Source organism: Cetorhinus maximus, chromosome 28 (genome assembly GCF_964194155.1).
Source record: "Cetorhinus maximus chromosome 28, sCetMax3.hap1.1, whole genome shotgun sequence".
NCBI classification, from domain to species: Eukaryota; Metazoa; Chordata; class Chondrichthyes; order Lamniformes; family Cetorhinidae; genus Cetorhinus; species Cetorhinus maximus.
The window spans coordinates 21,921,130-21,938,981 of NC_135906.1; the positions used below are offsets into that span (position 1 = coordinate 21,921,130).

The 17,852-nt window shown below is 44.6% G+C and overlaps 1 protein-coding gene across 1 annotated transcript in view; it reads right to left on the reverse strand.

Moving 5' to 3' along the window:
• Positions 1 to 583: 583 nt before the first annotated feature.
• Positions 584 to 17,852, reverse strand: part of LOC144668910 (complement C3-like) — a 154,954-nt gene continuing 137,685 nt past the window's right edge. Inside the window, exons 38-41 of the mRNA XM_078531380.1 lie at positions 13,541 to 13,627; positions 12,071 to 12,154; positions 7,483 to 7,618; positions 584 to 1,059 (exon numbers count right to left, since the gene is read on the reverse strand). Coding sequence (XP_078387506.1) covers positions 918 to 1,059; positions 7,483 to 7,618; positions 12,071 to 12,154; positions 13,541 to 13,627 — 449 coding nt within the window. The 3' untranslated portion in view covers positions 584 to 917. The remainder of the gene's footprint in view (positions 1,060 to 7,482; positions 7,619 to 12,070; positions 12,155 to 13,540; positions 13,628 to 17,852) is intronic.

Consider the following 17,852-nt stretch of genomic DNA (forward strand, 5'->3'; position numbering starts at 1 on the left):
GTCCTGGACCAGCAGGATGTTCTCAAAGATGCTGCAGCCCAGGGTCTCCTGTTGTAAAAATGCCCTCAGGGTCGACCTTGGCAGCCTCTGACAGTAAGAGATTTTAACAGAGTGGCAGGGGAGAAAAGGCAAAATGAGGTTTTCTTGGCAAGTCAGTATTTATTTATTAAACACACTGGGTTAGCATCCATTCCTCCAACATCATCCTGCCCACTGCTGTTGACACTGGGGGCTTCAGATAGGTGGAATTAGGCAAATCGGGGATCCTATATAATCACATGACCCTGAAGTAATTTTGAAGTAACAATGGGCAGAGGGAGCGTTCTGTTCTGTCCTACAAGACGTAGAGTGAATGAACCAATGGTGCTTGAAGGGACTGTTGAAGTTATTTTCTAATACGGCAATTTTCATGCTCCTCCTGGTGCCATGAAAATTAAGCCAGCTGATGTCCAATATCCCTATAGAATCAACTCCTCTGAAGAATACTGAGAGTTTGTGCATTGGCAACCAAAAGTGTCAGAAAAATAGTGTTCAATCTGCATGGAGATTGACTGTACAAAAAAATTCATACAATGAGTTAAAATGGTTTTTAACATCTTTTTATTAACAGTAATCGCACCGCAATACAGAACATGAGCGTAAAGATGAGGTAAAGTCTTTAACTGCACATCTCTTATGACTGTCTTTGAAATTAAAATCCTGTGTCCTTTATAGTCATCAGATTTCATATACAAAAGCTATCTTTTAATCAAGTCTTACTGTAAGCAATGTCACTGCATATTTTCCCTGCAAAGTTTTGCACAGCTAAAATAAATCAGTTTCCATGTCATTTGATATTTGATTAAAAAGCTTTATTCAATTTGCATTACTAGATACAAATAACATTTATTACCACTTTAATTTAAGAAACAAAAAAATTAAGTGCTACAGCCATTAACCATTAGGGCTTCGGAAAATTCCTCTAAGATCTGACAGTGTCTGGTGTAACGACGGTCTTGGCAATCAGCTTCGTTTGGCCAAAATTCGATCCAGGTTCCATCTCCAACCAGATAGCTTATCCTGAAATTGAGAGAGCCAATGATGAGCAAGAAAAATCACAGACACGCTGATAATGAATACCTTCTAAATTAAAAAGAAATTGTGATGGCTAGTGGCTATTTCAATGTGATATTTGACTCAGCATTTATTTATCATGAAAAGGATATCGAGGCACTGGAGAAGGTGCAAGGAAAAGATTTACAAGGATGATATCAGAGATTAAATGTATCAGGAAACATTGAAGAGTCTGGAGCTTGTTTCTCTGGAAAAGAGAAGGTTGAGGGAAAATCAATTTAAGATCATGAAAAAGTTTCATAGGGTGAATGGAGAGAAGAGGGTTTCCACTTGTCAGCGAGTCCAAAATTAGAGACCATGAATATAAGATAGTGACGAATAAATTCAATGGGAAATTCAGGAGAAAACTCTTTACCCAGAGAATGGGAGGTTATGGAACTCTCTACTACAGGGGGCAGTTGAGGCAAATAGCAGCCATGCATTTAAGCAGAAGCTAGACAAACATATGACAGGGAAAGAAATAGAAGGTTATGTTGATAAAGTAAGCCGAAGAGAAGTTGGATGAAGCTTCTGGGGAGTACCGGAATAAACACAGTTGTGTTGAATCACCTGTTTCTCTGTTGTATATTCAATGTAATTCTATGTAAACATTCCAGTTCGTATTTCCAAAAATCATAATATACTAAACAATTGCATATTCATTATGGGACTGAAGACAGAAAAAAGGATATAAATGTCCAAAATCTCAAGTTCTAATGCAATGTAATATTTATCTCTCAACCATCATTACTAAATCAGATTGTTTGGTCATTATCCCAAAGCGATTGTGGGAGTTTGCTGTGCATAATTCCATGCCACATTTCCTATCTTATGACAATGACTACACTTCAAACTACTTCATTGGCTGTAAAGGGTTTTGGTGTAAAAACAGAGGATGCTGGAAAAACTTAGCAGGTCTGGCAGCATCTGTGGAGAGAGAAACAGAGTTAACATTTGAAGTCCGTATGACTCGTATTCAGAGCTCCAAAGGGTTTTGGTACATCTTGAAAGTGCTATATAAATGTAAACTTTTTTTATTCATTCACGGAATGTGGTCATCACTGGCTAGGCCAGCATTTACTGCCCATCCCTAAGTACCCTGAGAAGGTGGTGGTGAGCTGCCTTCTTGAACCTCTGCAGTCCATGTGGTGTAGGTATATCCACAGTGCTGTCAGGGAGGATTTTGACCCAGTGACAGTGAAGGAAAAGCGATATATTTCGAAGTCAAGATGGTGAGTGGCTTGGAGATGAACTTCCATTTGGTGGTGTTCCCATCTATCACCCACAGTACTGTTAGGAAGGGAGTTCCAGGATTTTGACCCAGCGACAGTGATGGAACGATGATATATTTCCAAGTCAGGATGGTGAGTGACTTGGAGGGGATCTTTCAGTTGATGGTGTTCCCATCTATCAGCTGCCCTTGTCCTTCTAGATGGTAGTGGTTGTGGGTTTGGAAGGTGCTGTCTAAGGAGCCTTGGTGAATTCTTGCAGTGCATCTTGTAGATGGTACACTGTGCACCGGTGGTGGAGAGAGTGAACGTTTGTGGATGTGGTGCCAGTCAAGTGGGCTGCTTTGTCCTGGACGGTGTCAAGCTACTTGGGTGTTGTGGGAGCTGCACTCATCCAAGCAAGTTTAGAGTATTCCATTACACTCCTGACTTGTGCCTTGTAGATGGTGGTCAGACTTTGGGGAGTCAGGAGGTGGGTTACTCGCATGATTCCTAGCCTCTGACCTGCTCTTGTAGCCATAGTATTTATATGGCTAGTCCAGTTCAGTTTCTGGTCAATGGTAATCCCCAGGATGTTGATAGTGGGGAATTCAGTGATGGTAATGCCATCGAACATCAAGGGGCGATGGTTGGATTCTCTCTTTTTGGAGATGGTTATTGCCTGACACTTCTGCGGTGCGAATGTTACTTGCCACTTGTTAACCCAAGCCTGGATATTGTCCAGGTCTTGCTGCATTTGGACATGGACTGTTTCAGTATCTGAGAAGTCGCAAATAGTGCTGAACATTGTTGAATCATCAACGAACATCCCCACTTCTGACCTTATGATGGAAGGAAGGACATTGATGAAGCAGTTGAAGATAGTTGGGCCCAGGAAACTACCATGAGGAATTCCTGCAGTGATGTCCTGGAGCTGAGATGACTGACCTCCAACAACTATTACCATCTTCCTTTGTGCTAGGTATGGCTCCAATCAGCAGAGAGATTTCCCCCCCGATTCCCATTGACTCCAGTTTTGCCAGGGCTCCTTGATGCCACATTTTGTCAAATACGGCTTTGATGTCAAGAGCAGTCACTCTCACCTCACCTCGGGTGTTCAGCTCTTTTGTCTATGTTTGAACCAAGGCTGTAATGAGGTCAGTAGCTGAGTGGCCCTGCCGGAACCCAAACTGGACATATGTGAGCTGGTTATTGCTAAGCCAGGGCAGCCTGATGGCACTGTTGATGACCCCTTCCATTACTTTATTGATGATGGAGAGTAGACTGATGGGGTGGTAATTGGCCGGATCGGATTTGTCCTGCCTTTTGTGTACAGGATTGAGGAGCCACTTCTGTTTGAAATCTATCCCATTTAGCACAGTGGTAGTACCACACCACATGATGGAGGGTATTCTCAATGTGAAGATAGGACTTCGTCTCCACAAGGACTGCGAGGTGGTCATTCCTACTGATGCTGTCATGGACAGATGCATCTGCAGCAGGCAGGTTGGTGAGGAAGAGGTCAAGTATGGTTTTACCTCTTAATGGTTCCCTCACCACCTGTTGCAGATCCAGTCTAGCAGCTGTGTCCTTTAGGACTCGCTAGCTCGGTCAGTAGTAGTGTTACTGAGCTACTCTTGGTGATGGACATTGAAATCTCCACCCAGAGTACATTCTGGGACCATACATCCTCAGTGCTTGCTCCAAATAATGTTCAACATGGAGGAGCACTGATTCGTCAGCTGAGGGGTAGGGTGGGGGAGGGCCTGCGAGTGAGAGAGAGGCTAACATTCCATTAACCTTCTTAATAGCTTTCTGCACCTGCATGTTAGCCTTCTGTGACTTATGATCAAGGACACCCAGGTGGCGGTGGTAATCAGTAGGAGTCCAGAGTCGATGTTGAGGGTTCCCAGGGCAACTATCCCCGACTGTATACCACTGTGCCGCCACCTCTGCTGGGTCTGTCTTGCTGGATGGGAAATACCCAAGGATGGTGACGATGGTGCCTGGGACATTATCTGAAAGGTATGATTCTGTCAGTATGACTACGTCAGGCTGTTGCTTGACTAGTCTGTGAGACAACTCTCCCAATTTTGGCACAAGCCCCCAGATGTTAGTAAGGAGAACTTTGCTGGGTTGTCAGGGCTGAGTTTGCCTTTGTCGTTTCCAGGTCCTAGGTCATTGCCCCGAGGTCCATCATTCCTTCTAGGCTTCGTAGCGGTTTGATACAACTCAGTCACTAGCTAGGCCATTCCGGAAGGCACTTAGGAGTCAACCACGTTGTTGGGGGTAGGCCAGGCCAGGTAAGGACGGCAGGCGACAACAGTGAAACAGATGGGTTTTTACAACAAGCAACAACGGTTTCAGAGTCATCACTAGACTTTTCAATTCCAGATTTTTATTGAATTTATTGGATTCGAACCCAGGTCACCAGAACATTTGGATTACTAGCCCAGTGACAATACCACTACGCCACTATTTTCTAATAATCTATTTACATAACTTTCTCCCTTATTTATCTCAAAGAATGCCCACAATGGAGCAAGTGTGAGAACTACCTCCCACCAAAATATGTACATACGAACATACAAAATAGGAGCAGATATAGGCCATTCGGCCCATCGAGCATGCTCCGCCATTAAATATGATCATAGTTGATCTGTTTATGTTTTGAATTCCACATTCCTATCTACCCCCAATAACCTTTTATTCCCTTGCCTAAGAAGAATGCATCTACCTCTGCCTTAAAAATATTCAATAGCCAGCTTCCACCACTTTCTGAGGCAGAGAGTTCCAAAGTTGCACAAGCCTCTGAGAGAAAAAAATTTCTCCTCATCTCTGTCCTAAAGGAACATCCCCTAATTTTATGACAGTGCCCCCTAGTTCTGGACTCACCCATAGGAGGAAACATCCTTTCCCCACCCACCTTGTCGAGGCCGCTCAGGATCTTATATACTTCAATCAAGTCACGCCTCACTCTTCTAAACTCTACTGAAAACAAGTCCAGTTTGTCTAACCATTCCTCCTACAACAACATTTTCATTCCAGGTTTCAATCTAGTAAACCTCCTCTGAACCTCCTCCAAGGCAGGTGCATCAGATTTCCCTTTCACAAAACCATGCTGACTCTTCCTGATTACCTTGAGTTTCTCTCCTTAATGATTAACTCTAAGACCTTCCTCACGACAGATGTTGAGCTATCTGGTGGACAGTTTTCTGTTTTCTGCCTCCCTCCCTTCTTGAGTGGATGGGTTATATTTGCTCCTTTCGAGTCTGATGGAACCTTTACAGAATCTTGGAAATTTAATTTGAGAATTTTGGAAAATTAATACCAACACATCTACTACCTCATTAGCCACCTTTTATAAAGCCCTAGGGTGAAGTCCATCAGGACCCAGAGGCTGTCAGCCCACAGTTCCATTACTTTGCTCAGTACCGCTTCCCTAGTAATTATAATTTCACCAAGCTCCCCTCTCCCTTCCACCTCTTGACTTACAGCTATTACTGGAATATTTTTTGTATCCTCTATAGTGAAGACAGAAGCAAAATATTTGTTCATTTCATCTGCCATTTCCTGGTTATCTACTATTAATTCCCCATTGTCACTTTCTAGAGGACCAACACTCACTGTCTGGGTGTACTGCTACAGAGGAAGTTGAAGATTTTAGAGCCAATAGGAATATGTCCACAATGCCCAGGTTCAGCAATCGTGTGCAAGTCCTGAACATTATGACCCAGATCTTGCAGACCCAACAGCAGCAAACACTGAAACGTTCACTGTTATTGAGAGCCAAAATGGAATCACAACTACCAGGGAGTCCAACACTCGAATTAGGAAGATGCAGATCGTCGGAAAGATGTTTGAGGGAACCCAGGCTGATGGACCTGCTGGGACCTGTCGGCATGTTAACTTGGGCTGACTGCCTGGTACTTATTTGATACTTGGCAGAGGAGGCTTACTGGATTTATACCTGGAATGAGGAGGTTGTCTTATGAGGATAGGTTGGACAGGCTGGGCTTGTTTCCACTGGAGTTTAGGAGAGCGAGGGGTGAATTAACTGAAGTATATAAGATCCTGAATGGTCTTGACAAGTTGGACGGGGAAAGGATGTTTCCTCTTGTGGGTGAGTCCAGAACTGGAGGGTACTGTTTCAAAATTAGCGGTCACTCTTATAGGACAGAGATGAGGAGAATCTTTTTCTCTCAGAGGGCTATGTGACTTTGGAACTCTCTGCCTCAGAAGGCAATGGAAGCAGGGTCACTGAATATTTTTAAGGCAGAGGTAGCTTGATTCCCATGCCTTACAAGAATCTAAGGCTATCAGGGGTAGATGGGAATGTGGAATTGAAGCACAAACAGATCAGCCATAATCTTATTGAATGGCGAAGCAAGCCTGAGTGGCTGAAAGGCCCACCTCTGCTCCTATTTTGTACGTTCGTATGTACATTCCCGTTCCCGCAGCCATGCTCCCCATACTGGCACAACTGGCTCTGCTTAGCCACCTCTTCTCCACACCCCTGGTTCCTCAATCATGCAGACATCAGGGAAGAGCTGGGGGCGTGGAGCCAACGGTGGAAAGGGAGGTGAGCAGAGTTGGGGATGCATTAGAGTAGGGCTGGCTGTGGTGGTGGAGGGATGGAGGATTGGAGTAGGGAGGGCGGGGAGTGCGGTGCAGGAGGAGCTAGAATTAGAAGCAGAATAAAGAAAACATTTAAAATGTTTACAAATGCATTTATAAAACCTATCATCGAAGGACATGTCTTCGGCTCATGACATCAAAGGAAGCACAGTTTTGTTGAAATTGAGCTTTGTCATTAGGTCCCCCACTTACCTCATTGATGGATCCACACTGCAGCTAGGAGAGGAAGTGCCCACTCCAGGCGATGAAAAAGGTAAAATCACAATATTAAAAACATTCGGCAGTGAACTGCTCTATTGCACAGCTGACCGCAAGATTTGGTCCTGAGTGCTCTATACTGTTGTTCAGACTGCATGCTCTACTTTCCATCTCTCATCAAGAATTAGAAAGCCAGTTACTTTAGATTACAACGTCATGACTCTTTTAAGCAGAATTGATTCATTTTCTAAAGTTAATTTGTTCGGATTATCAATAAAATTCCAATTATGCGAGAATGCAGAAAATGTTACAAAAGAGAAAAATCAGTTCAAAATTTAAAGCTTACCTTTTATTCTCACCCCACAAATCTGATCCCTGACCCATTATTAGGTAACCTTTTTCCAAGTCCACCTCAAATATTCCTTCACAGTTGGCATGAGTTATTAGTTCTCTAAATTGTCCACTCCCAACATCATCACTCCCTAAATACAAAATGCACAATGTCAGATGGAAAATTATTCTACTTGACCATCAGTCAATGTTTTCCAATGCATTAGCTAAATGTGGCTAATTGGCAATCCAGATGTGGCTAATGGCATTTCTAATTATTAAATAAAAACTACGTATTGGACACTTCATAGAATCACAGAATCACACAGTGCAGAAGAGGCTCTTCGGCCCATCGAGTCTGCACCGGCACGTGAGAAATACCTGACCTGCCTACCTAATCCCATTTACCAGCACTTGGCCCATAGCCTTGAATGTTCTGATGTGCCAAGTGCTCATCCAGGTACTTTTTAAAGGATGTGAGACAACCCGCCTCCACCACCCTCCCAGGAAGTGCATTCCAGACCGTCACCACCCTCTGGGTAAAAACGTTTTTCCTCACTTCCCCCCAAAACCTCCTGCCCCTCACCTTGAACTTGTGTCCCCTTGTGACTGACCCTTCAATTAAGGGGAACAGCTGCTCCCTATCCACCCTGTCCATGCCCCTCATAATCTTGTACACCGCGATCAGGTCGCCCCTCAGTCTTCTCTGCTCCAATGAAAACAACCCAAGTCTATCCAATCTCCCTTCATAACTTAAATGTTTCATCCCAGGCAACATCCTGGTGAATCTCCTCCGCACCCCCTCCAGTGTAATCACATCCTTCCTATAATGTGGCGACCAGAACTGCACACAGTACTCTAGCTGTGGCCTCACCAAGGTTCTATACAACTCCAACATGACCTCCCTACTTTTGTAATCTATGCCTCAATTGATAAAGGCAAGTGTCCCATATGCCTTTTTCACCACCCCACTAACATGCCCCTCCGCCTTCAGAGATCTATGGACACACACGCCAAGGTCCCTTTGTTCCTCAGAACTTCTTAGTGTCTTGCCATTCATTGAATACTTCCTTGTCAAATTACTCCTTCCAAAGTCTATCACCTCACACTTTTCAGGGTTAAATTCCATCTGCCACTTATCTGCCCATTTGACCATCCCATCTATATCTTCCTGTAGTCCAAGACCCTCAACCTCAGTGTTAACCACCCGGCCAATCTTTCTGTCATCCGCAAACTTACTAATCCTACCCCCACATAGTCATCTATGTCGTTTATAAAAATGACAAATAATAGGGGACCCAGCACAGATCCCTGTGGTACGCCACTGGACACTGGCTTCCAGTCACTAAAGCATCCTTCTGTCATCACCCTCTGTCTCCTGCAACTAAGTCAATTTTGAATCCACCTTATCAAATTACCCTGTATCCTATGCACATTTGCCTTCTTTATAAGTCTCCCATGTGGGACCTTGTCAAAGGCTTTGCTGAAATCCATATAAACTACATCAACTACACTGCCCTCATCTACACACCTGGTCACCTCCTCAAAAAATTCAATCAAATTTGTTAGGCATGACCTCCCTCTGACAAAGCCATGCTGACTATCCCTGATCAAACCTTGCCTCTCCACGTAGAGATAGATTTTCTCCTTATCAAGGAGAGCAGCACATGCAGAGTCAAAGAATCATAGAATGGTTACAGTGCAGGAGGCGGCCACTCAGCCCATTGTGTCTGTGCCAACTCTCCGCAAGAGCAGCTCAGCTAGTCCAACTGCCTTACCATTTCCCTGTAGCCGTACAATTTTTTTCTCCAGATGATGATCCAATTCTCCTTTGAAAGCCACGATTGAATCTGACTCCATATTCTCAGGCAGTGCATTCAAGATCCTAATCACTCATTGCATAAAACAGTTCTTTTATATGTCACCACTGGTTCTTTTGCCATGCACCTTATATCAATGTTATCTGGATATCGACTCCTTTGCCAATGGGAACAGTTTGTCCCTGTCTAACCTGTCTCGGTCCCCTCATGATTTTGAATAATATCAAATCTCCCCCCAGTCTTCTCTTACCTAAGGAGAACAACCCAGCTCCTCCAGCTGAAGTTGCTCATTTATTGAACCATTCTTGTAAATCCTTTCTGCATCATCTCTAAAGCTTTCAAATCCTTCCTTAAGTATGGTAGCCAGAACTGGACACAGTACTCCAGGTGAGGGTGAAGTAGTGTTTAATATAGGTACCTTAACCTATTTTTTTTTTGCACACTTGTTCATGAAATGGCAAAACTAAAAGCAGGGAGTGCTAGTGCTTTTCATCATTTTGAGTGCTTTACTTTCTCAGTTATGAACAACAGGAGTGTTTGTCGTGCAAGTGTACAGAAGGTACTTTCTTCAAAAGTGAGTGCATATGGTTAAATGGTATTGTGTGGCCATGCCAGCAATTCTCTACTGGACAACATTGTCATAGTTGCATACCTAATAAACCATAACAACCATTCAGGGTTTGAAATTCAGATCTGGCTCCAAACATATTTCTGCTGCATGTATTGAAGACATGACTAGAAAATGGGAGGATTCTGCATCATTCAGGGGAGATAGGGAAATTATGGTGAGAGGAGCTTCAGCAGATCTTCTGTAACCATGTCCCCACTCCCTGGTCACATCCAAGGAGCGTGTCACATCCCTGACGGATTCCCAGCTTTTCATGGGAAATTCTGCTTCATGCACCACTCAATAGGCTGAACAGAACTTATACCTGGAAGCACAGGCTCCATATACACTTTTAAAAAAAAGCCAAAATACATGAAACCAGCTAAGCAATCCCTGAACGCATGGACTACTTTCCAGATATGGTCCCAATAGCTATTTGTATCACAGCCCAATCACTCTAGTGAACAAGAGGCGTCCTGTATGCAAAGTCCACTTCACCAATATGGATGGAATTGGGTTTTCCAATTATGTTAAGAACCAGTATAAGTGGGTAGGTGTGTACACCACTGATACAAGACTTATTTCCACGGCTAGCTGTTTTGGTCCTATATTCCTGAACTTTCTCCATATTGTCTTCTGTTATCTTCAAAAGTTTCCTTAGAACCTCTCTCTTCAATAATGCTTTTAATTTATTTATCTGACATATACTTTAAAAAGAAATTTTAAAAATCAAGCTGTGTGCCAAAAACGCATAAAGGTAACAGTAAAATCTACTCTATGTAGTTGTATTTCTTCATGCTAAATTTTGCCCAATCCTTAAGTTAGTTCCAATTATCCAAAGTATTATCTTGGATCATGAGGGGACTATTCTAATCTGTTGTCAAAGTCATGCATCCTTTCAATTATGGTCTTTGGTCTAACTTGGCAGGAGAATTCTCTAGTTCTACACAAGTGAATTTGTCCCCACACTCTGGTTGGCTTATCATAATACCATAGAATGGCTACAGCACAGAAAGGGACTATTTGGCACATCATATGAGAGAAACTCAGCTGGTCCCACTCATCTGCCATTTCCTCGTAGCCCTGCCAATCTTTTCTCTTCAGATAATTGTCCAACTCCCTTTTGAAAGTCACAAGTGAATCTGTCTGCACCACACTCACAGGCAATTAAGGATGGATAACAAATGCCGGCTTTGCCAGCGAGTCTCACACGCCAGGAATGAATAGAAAAAAAGTACAGATGAGGGAGGCCATTTGGCTTATTTTAACTCATCCTTCTGTGGAACACTAAACTCATCTGAACTGTAGATTTCAATTGTGTTTTGAAAAACTATGGAGTTTGTGCCTCCACCATTTCAGGTATTATCTTCTCTATTTTATCCAACATCAGTTTTGAACTTTTTCTTTACCAGATAATCCCTGTTGCTCTCTTGACTCTATTTCCATTAAACTGCTGACCACACAACTTCCCCTCCTGCTCCAAATGATAGCTGATATTGTTAATAGTCTCCTCTCCTCTGGTGCTCTTCCCCATCCCTTTCTAACCTGCCATCATCAACCCAACCACGCTGACCTCTCTGTCCTTGCAAACTACCACCCCACCTCCCTTTCCTATCCAAAACACTTTGAATGTATAGTCACCTCCCAAATCCATGTCCATCTTTCCTGCCAGAATATTGAAATGGTCCTTACCAAAGTCACAAATGACATCTTATGTGACTGTGACAGTGATGTATTATTCATCTTCAGCCTTCATGACAGCTTCAGCCTTTGATCTAGTTTATCACACAATTCTTCCCTCAAATATCTTTCATCTACTGTCAGCTGAGTGTGATTGTCACTTGGTCCTGTCTTATTTATCTAGTCATAGCTAGAGATTCATCCATCAAATTTTGTCTGATTGTATTCCTGTAAAGCACTTTGGGAGATTTTACTGCATTAAAGGTGCTATGTAAATGCAAGTATGCCAACATTTCCCATTCAATTTGCCATCTCAACAATTGTGCTATAGTGGCAGACTGTGGACTAAGTAGTTCGATGGACCGAATATCGTTAATACTATCCAGTATTAGTGTTTTCTGTTATACATAATATTAATGTGCATGAACATTAATGATTTATTTTTCTGACAGCATGCTTTATTTTTCATCAGGTTCAGGAATATGAAAATAACCCACCTTGTTTTATCACAGTCAGAATTTCCATTCTGTAGTATATGTAACTGTCTTTCTTTTGCTTGTTACGAAATGCTACTTTGTAAACTAAAAGGAATAAAATGGATTTAAAAAGAAATGTGATAAATATTGTTGTTCATGTATCATTAGCACCATACAAGCTGAGGCTTTGCTCATAAAATGTACAGCAATACAATACTTAGCTCAAGGCTTCACAAACTGTTGGCCGTGACTTTTGGGATCATGAGCATAGAGCTCAGACTGATTTTGGGCAACTGCATGGCCCCTGAAAATGCATTTTTTTTTTTCTCTGGTGGCCTAATTGACTGCTCTCTGAGATCCAATCGCAGCTACAAAAAAGGCCTGTGAATAAGTCGGTACTTGCTTTATATTTTGGAGAAATCCTGACTTTTCATGAAGTCCTGTCCCGCCGCTCAACAACTTAAGCCTCCCCACCACTCAACCGTTGGGTGAGATCATTCCCCCCCCCCACCAACCCCACTTAACAACTCTCGTGTCCCCAAATTTTCAATCTGGGATCACAAGAAGTCTGAGGCATTAAAATTAGGTCATAACAGGAAGGGTTCGGGAAGCACTGCCTTAGCTGCTAACCAGGAATGTGCCCAAAAGCCTCTGCTCCAAAATGCTAAACTTAGGTATGGACAATCAGGGTGATTTTTATTGTTATGGCCTCCTTAAGTAAGAGGTAAATTAGAATTCAGACTCAACTTTTGAAAAATTATTTTTTAGGTCTGGAACAGAATCTGTGTCACTTCACATCGGAGAGACATGTTTCAACACTGTACAGGTATTACAACCCACAGATAAATGGTTTCTCTTTACAAATTTTCCCTCTGGGTTGCTCACAGCAGCATCCAGGGGATCAATCCTCAATTATGGGAGACTCCCATACAATCCACAGTCAGGGTGGGCAGGGTGGGGGGGGTCACAGCCCTAATTATGACAGGGAAGTGATATCATAATAACATTATAACATTAGCCTGTACCAGGGTAAAAGAGGCAGCACTCCAACCACCCTCCCACATGGTAGGTGATTTCAGCTGTCCTGTAACAGGCACAGATGAAGTTTCAATTATTTCCCTATAAGGAGAAAAACATATTTCCTGTGAAGCGAATGATAACTGGCATTTTCAGACGCTTGACAATTGCGTAGCTGCTCATTCTCTTGGGCTGAGTGTGCTGTCTTGAGGTGGTGAAAGGAGAAAGAACTAGAATAAAACTTTTGCCTCGCAAGAATTGGTTTGACGAGAATGAGTAGGATTAGGTTTGATCATTCCAAGTCCTATTTATAGACATGTTTCTAATGATTGAACATTTCATTACATTTCATCAAATAATGAACAATGCCCATTACAAATACAATGATAAAATAGTGTGCTATGTACCATGCCCTTTCAGGGATCAGTCAAAAAGACTGATCAGGTTTGCAATATAGCTGAATGATGAATTTACCATAATCGGTTCCAGGCCAGCATGCTTTCTCCTCATGTTGATTATAAGAGATATGTTGATCAGGAGTTTTAACTGATATACAACTTCCTATAAATGACAAAAGAAAAAAAAATGAAATATCTCTGCGGTCCAGTTCAAACTTTTCAGATAGTTCATTAAAATGAAAGTGATAAACTCTGAATGGTCAACTTCCTTCCCTCTTTGTTTAATGATCTGTCATTAACAGCAAAGTACTCCAAACTGTTATACAGGTAATACACTTAGGTTTATCTGGTTATTGCTTTAGTTACAATATCAAATTTGTTCTTCCCCATCCAAATTATCTTAGGAAGGATGTAATAATCTTATCTTCTATGGAGGATTTGCTATGTTTGCTGATCCAAATACCTTATTGTTGTCTCTTTCCTTCTCCTTCCTCAAAACATTTCTCTCCTTTTAGTTGATTATAAATTATATTTTTCCCTCCCTTATCTCATTCTTGATAAAGTTGTTGATACATTAGAACATAAGAAACAGCAGTAGGAGTAGGCTATTTGGCCTTTTGAGTCGACTCTGCTATTCAATAAGATTATGCTAATCAAACCTCAAACCACCTTCCCCCGCACTTATCTGCAAGTCCCTTGAATTCCTTAGTATCCAAAAGTCTTTCGATCACTTGAACATACTTATCCTCTGAGCATCCACAGCCATTGGAGAGAGAATTCCAACGTCCAAGTGCAGAAATGTCTTCTCATCTTAGTCCTAAATGGTTGACCTCTAATTCAAAGACCCCTGTGGTCTAGACTCCCCAGCTAGCGTGAACACCCTTCCAACATCTATTCTGTCAAAACAAAAACAGAATTACCTGGAAAAACTCAGCAGATCTGGCAGCATTGGCCGATGCTGCCAGACCTGCTGAGTTTTTCCAGGTAATTCTTTTTTTGTTTTGGATTTCCAGCATCCGCAGTAGTTTTTTGCTTTTATCTATCCTGTCAAGCTCCTTAAAATTTTAAGTTTCAACTAGATCACCTCTCAATCTTCTAAATTCTAAGGAAAATATGCAGATTATAGATTTAAAAACGCCACCCTTTTCTATTTGCATATTTTATTCTTTATTATCTTTTTAAGTGTATCTAAGTAAAACTTTTTGAAAAACATTTTTTAATTCAGGACTTCCTTCAGAACCTCCTTCTACGCTTGAATAACAGCAGAGTTGTATTAGAACTAGCAAGTTATTTGGATGAACATAGAAGAACAACATTTATACATTGGCCAGAATTTTCCGTTTGACGGGCGGGCGGGCCTGACCAACTCGGCAGCAGGCGGGCAGCCGATTGCCGCCGCCGAAATGGGCCGTGCCGCTATTTTCCGCGGGCTGGCCAATTAAGGCCCACCCAGCAGGTTAGCGACTCCCGTGGAGAACGGGAAAATAGTTGCGGGGGCAGGCGTGCTCAGACCGCCGGTTCCAATGGGGAATCGGCAGCCTGTACAAAGAGTGGCCAGGCAGTCTGCTTGAGGCAGTGAACCATGGCCACTCGGGGAGTGAGGGAGGCAGCTGCGGTTTCACAGGAGCATGAGCAGGAGGAGGGGGGCAGGCTGCAGGAGAGGCCAGCAGGGGGCCACTGGGCCCCTCGATTCTCCGATGCATGCCTTGCTGTCCTCCTTCAAGAGGTTTCTCGCTGTCGGGATGTGTTGTATCCGGATGATGGGAGGAAGAGGGCCCCCATGTCACCAGCCAGGCGTGGGAGGAGATTGGTGATGCTGTCAGCGCCCATGATGATGTGCGGCGCACAGGTACCCAATGTTGCAAAAGATTGAATGATTTGCTGCACTCTGGAAGGGTGAGTACCATGTCGGCCTTGGCCATTTGACCCAGAAGGTAGCCTTAGCCTTTGAGACCCCCTCCCACGTCTTGCTGTCGTTACTGCATTGGGCATTTGGCGCACGCTGGGTGGGCAAACGGGTACTGAACATGCTTACATCAGCCTTAGTGGTTGAGGAGAAGATGGGTTCTCCCTGCACCATATGTTGGTGTTTGTGGCATTTGAGTAGTCCGGGGGCAACCTGCAGGGGAGGCAGCTCGACACATACTCAGAACTCCAACACGTCATATTGATGGTGATGAGACGGTGCAAGGGGTGCCTCAAGGTGTTGTGGCCACGTGCCATCTGCTGGCATTGGCACTGCACCTAGTTGCGGTTCCTTGCCATGGGCGCTAAGACCCGTGTGCTATTCAAAGTGATGGACGCCGAATGTGTCCAAGGTGGCCATTGGGGGAGGGGGTTGGGACCAGCCGTACTATCTTCTGGTGACTGATCACCAGTAGTGTGGACAGGAGCCGCTGGAGGCCTCAGATGGGCCACTGTGGTTGGGGTGTGGCGTGCGTGTGCAGAGTACATGAGCGATCAGCCCCAATAAGCCCTCTTCTCTGTTCTGCAGGCAAAAAGTCAACACAATCTACAGGAGCGCCAGAGGACTGCAGGTGGGCACACCTTGCTCCAGCGCCTCACAACATTTGAGGCGCAGGCCATGGAGCTGGGGAGGAGTCAGGAGGCCAGGGCGGCTGGTGGCGGTGAGGCTGGGGTCCAGCGGCCAGGTATTTGAGGTCCACAGTCCCATCCACTCTGTCTGCCCACCATCCAAACCACTGATGGTTGCTGCAATCATTAATGCTGCAACACTGTTCATTCACAGATTGAGACACTCTGGCGTGTGGGTCATACACAAAGGTCCCTCGTTCCCTTGAGGATTCGCGTCTCCACCACCTTCCAAAGTCACCTTATCCCATTTGTGACCACTATCCCCATGGCCTAATATGCCATGCCATCACTGCTGCACAGCCAAAGACTTATTGCATCTTAGGAGGTTTGGGACCTCCATCACCCTTTCAGCCAGTGCGCCCCACATTACTCTGTCCAAAAGGTCCTCAGCACCTTAGCTGTGAACCTCATGACACTCAACTTAAATAAATGCCACCATGTTACTCATCCCTGCGCCAAGGGGAAATGTTGCCTTCTGCTCACCCGGTCTATGCCCCTCCTAACGGTATGTAGGTCAATAATGTGACCTCTCAATCTCCTGTGATCCACGGCAAATGTCGCAAGTGTTTGCAATGTTTCCTCAGCACCGCAACTATCCAGGCCAGCATGCCTATCCAGGTCAGGTACCTCTGCACTCTCCCCATTCCAATGGTACATAACATGCCATGTGGCATTCCTGAGGCCATCTGACCAGCCTGTCTGTATGCGCGTCTAATGGTTGGGGCTCCTCTTGACTCTTTTCCACCCCACCAATGTTCGTCTCCTTAGGGTTTTGAAGGGTGAGCGACTTACGAGGCTCGGGGGGGGGGGGGGGGGGGGGGGGTGGGGGGGGGAAAGGTTTAACTGACTGTACGCTAACTGATGCACTGTCCTTGTTGTTAATTTCAGTATCACTACCAGATGGCCATGCCCATATACACTGCAGCACCCCCTCCACACCTGAGGCCCAACATGTGCAACTTGCGGCACATCATTTCAGCCAGCCAGGCACCAGCGCAGACACAAACACCTCGGCGGGGAATTTACCTAATTACATTACCGGCTAATGTCCCGGGTCACAGTGGAGAGGGCACTTCACAATCGCTGGAGGAGATGGTAGGGACAGAGAGTGCCGATGGCGCCAGCAGTCGGAGGGCTGCAGGGGACGTGGCACATGCTGAGTCCGGCACTGATGATGTGCTCTGGCGTTGTCACCAACGCAGCAGCTGCAAGACAAGCGGCAGGAAGCGCGTTTGCATCTAGCAGGTTTGCATGAGGGTGTGCTTCAGTTGCTCTCTGCGACGGAGGAGTCTAGGCAGAGTGTACGTGAAGGCATGAACCTCAGGGCAGAGCTTCAGGCTTCCTCCACTGAGAAATTGGCAACTCTCAAGGAGAGGGGGTTCAATCGGATGGAAAATCTTCTGATTGGGTTACGCTCTGACTTGCAAGCCCTCACAGCGGTACTGGTCACGGGTGGTCATTCCCAATATGGGAGATGTTGTGGGCATCAAGCATCAGCGCTCGGTGCCCATGCATCTGCAGTGAGCAAGGAGGTCGAAAGGGACCTCACGTCGGCGCAGCAGCTGCCTGTCATTGCTGCGAGCTCCTCTCAGGGCACTCTGGATGAGGGCAGCAGCTCCTCTGCCCCTCTGTCAGTCAATGTTGCTTCCATTGAGGCTGCGACAACTGGGGAGGTTCCAGTTCTGGAACTGGCCACTTCCTCCCAGTCGAGGCCATCACAGGCTCCACGGGCCAGAGGACGCCCGCCAAGGTCATCGACGCCAACATGACAGCAGAGTCAGCAGGCTGTCTCA